Below are 9,882 nucleotides of genomic sequence, written 5' to 3'. Positions count from 1 at the left end.
GTACTGTTAGCAGTGTGGTACTGTTAGCAGTGTAATCCTGTTAGCAATTAGGTTCTGTTAGCAATGAGGTTCTGTTAGCAGTTTGATTCTGTTAGCAATGAGGTTCTATTAGTAGTGAAGTTCTTTTAGCAGCATGGTCTTGTCAGCAACGCAGTCCCGTTAGCAACATGATGACAATAACGAATGTGGCTACGGATGATGACTGCCGTCCAGATTCGGGTCCGGCAGATACAGAACATCCAAGTTTTCCCAGCAGAACCGAACTGTTCCATAGAGTTTGATCCGTGCAGGCAGATGGAGGATCATGGAGACGGCCGCCATGACAGGCCGGAGCCAGAGCCCGAGGCTGGAAGGACTGAACCACGAAGGCAAGGCAGCGACACACAAAACTCCAAAAGTGTGTCGCGGTCATCCCTGTAGCGTGGGTGTGCAGTGTAGACGCAAACAAATGTTAAAACAGAAACAACAGGAACAATAAAAACAACGAGTCAAAGCGGAGCTCCCATCAGTGCTGCCATACTGCGGCGCACGTGATGTCACACGCATGCCACAGTAGTCCTGGAGAGCTCCCACGCTGGTGTCAAAGAACAAACTAATCAGACGGGTTTGAGATGCCGGAAACATCTCAGAGAGAAGTTTTGTTGCACAAGTTTGATTAATGTTCAAAAATGTACGAGCCCACCACAGAAACCGAGGACCACCTTGAAGGTTTCAAGACATTCTGGAGCCGCTCGTCAGCCAGTTGTCAAGAGTCGCAGCCCAGTGAGATACTACTCTAAACTGTTAGGACTTGTAAACTGGATCATTTAAAGATTTATGTCGTACCTCTCATTCCAACAAATTGTTCATGTTTCACAACTCTGGTATTAATAAATACAAGCACAACCAGGTTGTTTAAATAACGGCACAAAAACGCACAAATACGTCACTGAATAATCCAGTTTTACCATCAACACCGACTCGACTTGTTTCTTTCATAAATAGAGCGGTCACCTTGTTTTTTTTTTCATTCAACCTTTATTTAGACAAGTTAATCCCATTGAGCCTCGAGGACTCATTGACAAGAGAGACCCGATTTCAACAAAACATTTGACTGGTTTGACATTACCAACTGGAAATCTGTTGAAAATAACCAGTACAATTAGCAACCATGTTTTCAGACCCGGTGGTCATCATGTTGGTGATCCACCCTGACGGAAACCAGTGTTTGCTGGGAAGGAAGAAGGTCTTCCCTGCAGGGATGTTTTCCTGTCTCGCAGGATTCGTGGAGCCTGGTAAGATGACGCAATCACAACTGAAACCTGCTCTGAACCTACCGGTCGTCTAAACGCGGCAGAACGGGCGTGTCTGCAGGGGAGGCGATCGAGGAGGCGGTGAGGAGGGAGGTGGAGGAGGAGAGCGGCGTGAAGGTCGGTCCGGTGCAGTACGTCTCCTGTCAGCCCTGGCCCATGCCCTCCAACCTCATGATCGGCTGCCTCGCTGTTGCCATTTCCACCGACATCAAGGTGGACGAGAAGGAGATGGAAGAAGCTCGCTGGTTTTCACAGCAACAGGTAAAAATAAAAACTCCGTGAATCACATTTTCACCAACTATTTATGTTTTTTGTTTTTATGACTAGTTTACCAAAATGTTGGGTTCAGAGGTCAACCAATTACCGTAGCTTTTGTTTTTTTATGGCTGATTTTAAGAAATGACAAAAATGGTCAATAGATGAATCGATCCATCTTTAGTTGTGTCGACCCTTTTTCAAACACTCCTGAGTAAAAATATCTACAGTTTCACAATAAACTGAACTTTGTGTATGTCTAGCATCAATGGTAAACATGTATGGTACAAAAGAGAATGATGTTTCTGATTACTTTCTTTAGGTGATTGATTCCTTGTTCAGAGGAGCCAGCCCGGCTTTCTTCGTGCCCCCCAGACAGACCATCGCCCACCAGCTGATCAGACACTGGGTCGGTGTGAACTCTAACCTCTAACTCCAAACTTTGGAGCCACGATGAACCCCAGACTGAACTGAAACATCTGATTCAGGACAACAAGCCCTCTGATGTTAACCCATTAGGATCTGGAGATCGAGTCACGTGATGCTTCAATATTTCTACTGGCTCACAGGTGGAAAACGCTAAAGACGAACTGTGCAAACAGGTCTGAGAAGTTCGTACATCAAAGGTGGAGAAGTCCTGCACACCAAGGAGTGAAAAGTAACATTTTATAATTGAAATTAATCAAATATTTAATTATCAGTTGCTGTTAATAAAATATATACATGAATACATGATCTGACCCTGTTCATATGGAGGGTGGAATGTGACAAAATGAAATAAATAAATGTATCATTAAATGTATCATTTAACTAATAAATACATAATTAAATAAATAAATATACAATTCGATTATTAAATACGTAAATAATTGTATATTTAATGATTTGATGATGTATTTAATTAAATGATACATTAAATTATTATGTATTTAATTTTGTCACATTCCACCCACCATACTTATGGAATAAGTATGGTGGGTGGAATACATTAAATAAATAAATACATAATTAAATGTACTTTATAATTAGTAAATACATAAATCAATAAATATACAATTAAGTTATTAAATACACAATTAATTGTATATTTAATTATTTGTTAGTGTAGTTAATTAAATGATACATTAAATTATTATGTATTTATTTATTTAAGTTTGTCACATTCCACCCTCCATACAATGAAGGGTGGAATGTGACAAGATTTAATAAACAAATACATCATGAAATAAATAATTTTAAAAAGTACATTTATTATTTCATGGAACATTTAATTAATTTATTGTGTATTTAATAATTTAATTGTATATCTAATGATGCGTTTACTAATTAAATGATACATTTATTTGTGTATTTAATTTTGTCACATTTCACCCTCCATATGTTCTTGGATCTAAGTTAGTACTATAGTAAACGCACCGAAATGAGTCGGTTCACACAAAAGGTTCAAACTTTTTCCAAATATCAGATTTAAAGCTTTAACAAAATCCATATGATTTAGTAAAATGTTCAACACTGTAAATAAATTAATAAATGTGTGCAATGATACATTTCCTGTATGGTTTTTCCAAGCGTAAGCTCAAAATGATGTTGGATTTCTGTAAAATACTCATTTAAGATGTCGTCACATGGGCCTGTCGTCGGGTATCATCAGATACTCCATGTCACAGGTCAGATCCGTGTTGATGGGACCGTACGGCTGATGTGCGAGCAGCTCTCTGATTGGTCCGGCGTCGCCAACGCTCAGACTGATGGCTGACGTCTGAATGCTGATTGGCAGAGGAGAGACGACCTCACGCAGGTCGTCTGATGACTGGTCGCTTGAGCCGACGAGACGTTTGTTTTCGAGAAGATCCGTCACCTCGAAGTCTTTCATATCCAGGGTGTTTCTCTCGCCGTATTTCTGAGGAGAGGAATCACAAACGGCGATAAAACTCAAAAAAACGTGTTTCTTGTTTTTGTTTCAGAGTCGTCTTTCTTGACGTTTACTAAAGTGAAGCTCACTTTTGTGTTTCATCCCCACTTTTAGTTCGTTACACGTAGTTCTTGTCATTACGAATGTTGATTTGATATTTTTGCACCACCTTTTGAAGCCGTTAAATGCACTCATGACAAACTATAAAGTCCAATACAAACGTTAATCTTGAGACATTTTAAAAGTGCCGTTTGAAAGAGTTTATTTACTCCACTAGTTTTTCAGATTGATTGATATATGATGTAAGCACTCAAAGTATTTTTATCAGCATAATTTACTCAACAAATCAGTAAAAATATGTACTAAACATCAAAATTACCGGCCTTAACACCATGTTAGTCTATTATCAGTCACTTCAGACATTTATGTAAAAGCAGCCATTTACACATTTTTATTCTATTTTTTTTTTATTTAAGGACGTTGATCATCAATATGAGAGAAAATGTATAAGTTTTGTTTCTTTTTGTTATAACATGGTAATAGCTTACTTTATTAAAAACTTTAATGAGCAGTGGTGGGATACTTCAGTACATTTTTCATGTATCTGAACTTTACTTGAGTAGAGTTAAACGTGGGTACTTCCGACTTTTACTCCACTACATTTTACATTAAGTATCTGTACTTTCTAGTACGCTACATTTCTATAATGCGTTGAGTTACACGTTACATTCACGTTGCAGTTTTTTTAAATTTGTTCTTTAGTTTGAAAGTAACCAATGGTGAGAGGGGAGCTGGTCCATCGAGTCACTGCAAAGTGGGCAGGTAACGCTAGACCCACCTTCAAGAAGAGCTGGACCAACATCCTAGTATATATGTCGTTGTACTGGGTGCACCCGCAGCACCACTAACACACAAACTAGATTCCACTGTGGAGAGTCAGCCAGAAGATGCACGCCACCCATGGCCTTATTGAAAGACTGTTCAGTCCAGCAGGACAGATTCTCCTGAGCCGGACTGGACTCGAAAAACTTTGAAAACCAACTTTTTCTGAACTTGAACAAGAAATTCTTGCTGCAATATTCAAATGAGTCGGTTCATGGGATGTTAGGAGACGAGAGATGTCTCCAAATGACTCGACACTCGGGTCCAAGTTTTAAAAATGGTGTCAGGAAGTTAAAATATTGTTCATAGACTCGTTACAAGTTTGACTAGACAGTATTTTAACTAGAGTTGATGACAAACTGGAGTTGAAATGATCAGATGTTCCTTTGTTAGTTGTGTCTAATGCTCCTTTTGTTCAGGCAGACAACTTTTACTTAAATATGTTTACTGCAGTTAAAATGACACATTGGTTTTACTTTGTGTTGAGTAAAAACTTTCAAATGTTTAATCATTCCTCTTTCTTATTTTGCTTAAATACATTTAACTCTGCAGGTCATCCCTGAAACTCTGACGCACAGAATCACAAGTCCAAGTGTGAACGGTGTCGCACAATAAAAACATGTATTATCTGCAGCATTGTTCATTAAAATGGCTCAACACTATTAATGTACTACATAAAATATACATACAGGCACACTTAATGATACTGTAGACTATTGCATTAGGTAATACATTCAGCAAGTACTTTTAATACTTTATTTTTAAAAGCAAGTACTTTTACTTAAATAAAACAGTTAATGTGGTACTTCTACTTTTACTAGAGTACATTTTTGTCTGTTTATGTGTACGTTTACTTAAGTACAGTGTTTGAGTACTTTCTCCACTGCTGTTAATGATTTTATATTTTTGTAGTTTACAAAGTGCAGATCAGTCGTTGTTGTCATCTGTTAGCTCAATAGTTTTTTTTACTCGACTCTTGTTGACGTTCTTTTCTCTCTTTTGTTTGTTGTCTGGGATATTTTTGCTCTAATTAAAATGAATCTGTACTTGTTTTTCTTGTTCAGCCATCTTTGTGGTCATTTTGCATCTGTTTGTGTCTTTTGCACGTCTGCAGCCACACCATCTTTTTATCCCGTAGCCCTGTGGTTGGTTTGTGAACGTTTCGTGTCATTTTGATCCTTTTTCACTCCGTTAGTGTATTTTTATGACATCTTGTTCATATTTTGAGTCAAACGGTTGTTAAGGTGCTTGTTTATACTCGTAAATGACTTGATGATACAGTTTTTAATTGCTTGTCTCTTTCATTTGGTTCCATCCTTCGCAGTGTTTCTTCTGTTCAGTTGCACATAAAGAAACTGTTTTAACACGTATTTCTTTAGTTTATAGTTTGAATTTGTTCCTCGTTTTGCATCTCTGCAGCCATTTCTTCATCTATTCCTGTTCATGTCGGACTGTTCCAGATGTTGTCTACTTTTAGTTGTGTCTGGTTGTCAGTTCTATTAAAACTTTGTTAGGAGCTTTGATTTTCGTTTGTCTCTCGTTTGTGTCTTTTTGGGTTCTGTCGCAACTTCTTTATGTGATCGTGAGACTTAAAAAAAAAAAGTTTGCCTGTTTCTCTTCAGTTTGCAACTTCATCAAACACTTGGATATCTGGAACATAAACACTTGAGTTTACCTTTGGGTTTGGGCTCATCAGCCACCGGCCTGTGGAGCTTAATCGAGGGCTGGAGATGGGAGGGAAGAAGTACGACTTGTACCTGCAGAAATATTTAAACTATGATAAATATTCACACCGTAGAAACCACTTACAAAGATGTTTGCGAGGGTAAATAACTAGAAAATAATCAAAATATTTGTTCACAACACTTAAAAACAGAGTTTGTTGACCACATCCTGTTTATAATACATGTCAATTATAAAGTGGAGGAAACAACAATAAGAGCAGGATTTCTGAGGACTCACACAGTCCTGGACAGGACGGAGATGATCATCATGGTGACGGCCAGCAGCAGAAGAGGAGTCGCCGTCGCCACAGCTGGAACCTCATCTGGAGAAACATTTCAAGCTGGGATTAATTAAACTTTAAATGTTTTGGTTTTGTTAATCAGATTTGGTGTTGTGTTTTAGGCCTGACTTTAGCCGGGGGAATCTTACCAAAACGTGTGGTCACAGTAATGATGCTTCTGGAAACGTCATCGGCCAACAGCAGAAGAGCATACTCCGTGTTCGGGGTCAGGTTGAAGAAGGTGTGCTGCTGTTGGTCCGGCCATAACGACAGAGCTGGGAAAGAGAGAATTCAGTTTTTACAAGGATGATGAAGTCTTTTACTCGCCTCTCGTATTTTATATTTCGCTTCTAAGGAGGAACTAAACTGATGTTGAGAATAAAAGTTCCTAAACTCAAGGACTGAACCAGAGTTGTGTCAACACTCCTCAGTCCAAAACCACTTTATAAAACAAGAAAATATATCTCCTTTAAAGCAAATGAGAGAGAAACAGGGCAATTTAAGACATTTAAATAATAAAAAAGTGTTATTTTAACCTACTTTGTGTGTCAGCATCTCTCCTCAGCATCACCCTGTATCTCTTCACTCTGATTGGTCCAGACTTCTGTTGCCACGCCCACATTACTGTCACTGTTGTTTTAGTCACACTGGCAACGTTCAGGTTGATTGCTTCCACCAGAGCTGTGAAAACAAAAACAAAATACTTCAGTTTTATGTACTTTTATCCGCTTTTACCCTTAAAATTGCATTCAGGGGGAAAATTGTTCAAATCGTGGCCAAAAAGTGAGTTCACCTTGACACCAACGCTGCCTGTAAACTGCTGAAAGTGAAGTTAAGGGTTAAAAACACATGGATGTTGTGTTCTGGGGTGCGGTTTACCTCCCTGCTGCAGACTGGCCGTCAGAGACTGAGGAGATCCACACTGCTGGTGGTAGACGAGGAAAACACTGACCAGGTAGGACTCCTCAGGCTCAACATCTGGGAAAATACACAGATGAAATACTATAAAGGAGCTGTATTAGTACACGGTGTTGGGGTATGTATTGTGATGAATTGCTCAAATCAGCCACAACATTAAATCCCATAATTCATAATACAAAACATGTTCCTGATAAGAATGAAGCCTTTTAGACCAATCGGTCGTAACATTCAGCGGTTTGTTGCTGCAGGAAAAAATAAAAACTCTACAGAAATGAACATATTCTGTGGAAATACACAAACTGAGCGATGGATGACTTTACTGAAATTTGCTGAGGAACCTAAGTAAAGCTAAAAGGAGCAAAAGTTACCTAAAAGCTACAAGGACGAAAGACGGTAGCTAAAACAACAACTGGTAAGCAAAAGTAGCAAAAAGCTACTGTAGTTTTGGGATTATAAGGCGCATTAAGTGAAACAAAAGAGTCCGATAAGTCATACTTTATTCAAATCATTCACAATAACCACATAAAATCGGTTTGAGGTCAGTAATCACAACCAGAATTAATACACAAGGCTCATTGTCGATTTTTGAGAAAATTAAGTAAGTGCGCCTTATAGTCCGAAAAATACGGTAAATTAAAAGCCACAAAAGTGACCTAAAATCTACACAGAACAAAACGGTAGCTCAAAGTAACAACGGGTAAACCAAAAATAGCTAAATGTTATGCAAAAGTAGCAAATCAGTTGCTAAAAGCTAAGGTAGCAAAATGTTAGTATTAAAGTTTAAGTAGCCTAGCTAAAGGTAGCAAAAGATTAGCTGAAGTAATAAAATCTGGTTAAAAGCTCAAACTGGCTAAACTATAGGACAAAGAAGGAAAAGGTTAGCTAAAAGTAGCAGATGTGTTAGCTAAAAGCTAAAAAAGACTAAATCTGAGGCAGTTTGCTGAACCAGATTTAAAATAAATATTTTTTAGTAGCATTTGTAACTGATCAGTCGTTTCTATAAGGAAATTGTATGTAAATAAATCTAGCCTGAAATAAAACTAAAAGTCCTTTAAGTATGCAGAAGTACATGTACCATCTTTTTCAGACTATAACGTGCACTTAAAATCCTTTAATTTTCTCAAAAATCCACAGTGAGCCTTTTAATCCGATGCATCTTCTGTATTAATTCTTGTTCTCACTGACCTCGAAATGATTTTATGTGGTTATTGTGAATGAGTTGAATAAAGTTTGACTCATCTGACTGTTTTGTTTCGCTTAATGTGCTCATAATCCGGTATGTTATAGGCCGAAAAATATGTTAGTTGGATTGCAGAAAACGTACAGGAACAAGTAACTGAATATATAAATTGTGCATTCTGGTTAAACATGGAAATGGACCGGCTGCCGTCGTGATCTGCTCGTCAGAAACTGTTCAGACCTCGGATGACAGCGGAGGCTGCGAGGCCTTCCACGCTGGTCCAGTTTCTGGAGGACGGCTTTTTCTTTGAGCACCACTCCACAGTGGCATGGCTGACAAGAGGAGCAGAGGATGAGGAGGGGGGGAGCGCCCACTGGACAACAAGTTTGTTTTGTGGGTAATGGCTTGAAATCCACAAGTTTTGTACAGAAGGAGGATCTGCAGAAAACAGAAACAGAATTATTCATCTTTAATTACAGGTAAACACCCAGGATGAGAGGAAGGTGCTGGGCTGCAGAAAGTTTTATCGGACATCTTATCACTTCCTGATCTCGAGAGGAACTCACAAACACACTCAGGATGTTGCAAAACGGAAGGAAAGGGAGATAAAAAAAAAAAAGACACGGCAGCTCAAAAACACCTCGCTGGAGTTAAACTGTCAGTTTAACCAAGTTCATAATTTAAAACACCAAAGAGACGTTGAGTGAAATGTAAATAAAACAGAATGCAACAATTTGCACAGCTCATATATTTTATTTTATCGTAAACATGTCACAAGTTGAAACTAAGAACTTGTGCCGTGCACCAGAAATTAAACGTTACAAGTTTAAGAATTTCTTTTTTAATTTTACTGCATTAAAAACAGGCCTGGTTCTGGTCTGGGCGTCACCGAACGGATTCAGGAACACTTCCACAGATGTGAACAGTTCACCGGGCCTTCAACAAATGCAGGTTAAAGCTCTATCATACACAGAAGAAGCCGTCTGTGAACATCATCCAGAACCGCTGCCGTCTTCTCTGGACTGAGGCGAAGTAAGAAACTGTTCTGTGGTCGGACAAAATAGAAATTTTAAATTCTATTTGGAAACCACGGACACCACGGCCTCAGCGCTAAAGAGGGGAGGAAACATCCAGCCTGTTAACAGCAAGCAGCTCAACAGTCCTGCCTCGCTGATGGTATGGGGGTGCATTAGTGCATTTGGTAAAGAAAGCTCGTAAAAGGCACCGTCAATGCAATAAAAGATATACAGATTTAAAAAATAAAATTTGCTTTCATCCTGCAAAGATGACCCAGGACCATGGAACAGATAGAATCCACCATGAAACAGAATAGGACATTTTCTCCAAAACCTCCAGCAGATGATCTCCTCAGGTCCTCCAAAACCTCTAGCAGATGGTCTCCTCAAGTCCTCCAAAACCTCCAGCAGATGGTCTC

At 38.8% G+C, this 9,882-nt stretch overlaps 2 protein-coding genes across 2 annotated transcripts in view; one reads left to right on the top strand and one right to left on the bottom strand.

Annotated features, from left to right (window-relative positions):
* Nucleotides 1-2,218, top strand: part of nudt12 (nudix (nucleoside diphosphate linked moiety X)-type motif 12) — a 7,083-nt gene extending 4,865 nt beyond the window's left edge. The window contains exons 6-8 of the mRNA XM_037680186.1: nt 1,161-1,274; nt 1,354-1,553; nt 1,870-2,218. Coding sequence (XP_037536114.1) covers nt 1,161-1,274; nt 1,354-1,553; nt 1,870-1,980 — 425 coding nt within the window. The 3' untranslated portion in view covers nt 1,981-2,218. The remainder of the gene's footprint in view (nt 1-1,160; nt 1,275-1,353; nt 1,554-1,869) is intronic.
* Nucleotides 2,219-3,168: 950 nt separating this feature from the next.
* LOC119413005 (interleukin-6 receptor subunit beta) overlaps nt 3,169-9,882 on the bottom strand; it is a 13,094-nt gene continuing 6,380 nt past the window's right edge. The window contains exons 9-15 of the mRNA XM_037680016.1: nt 8,688-8,885; nt 7,226-7,324; nt 6,887-7,027; nt 6,496-6,621; nt 6,304-6,388; nt 6,017-6,098; nt 3,169-3,447 (exon numbers count right to left, since the gene is read on the bottom strand). Of these exons, the coding sequence (XP_037535944.1) occupies nt 3,169-3,447; nt 6,017-6,098; nt 6,304-6,388; nt 6,496-6,621; nt 6,887-7,027; nt 7,226-7,324; nt 8,688-8,885 (1,010 nt within the window). The remainder of the gene's footprint in view (nt 3,448-6,016; nt 6,099-6,303; nt 6,389-6,495; nt 6,622-6,886; nt 7,028-7,225; nt 7,325-8,687; nt 8,886-9,882) is intronic.

This window comes from Nematolebias whitei, chromosome 8, assembly GCF_014905685.2.
Source record: "Nematolebias whitei isolate Nwh7 chromosome 8, NemWhi1, whole genome shotgun sequence".
NCBI lineage: Eukaryota > Metazoa > Chordata > Actinopteri > Cyprinodontiformes > Rivulidae > Nematolebias > Nematolebias whitei.
Note: the sequence above shows the minus strand (reverse complement) of the source record. Positions and strands in the feature narration are given on the sequence as shown.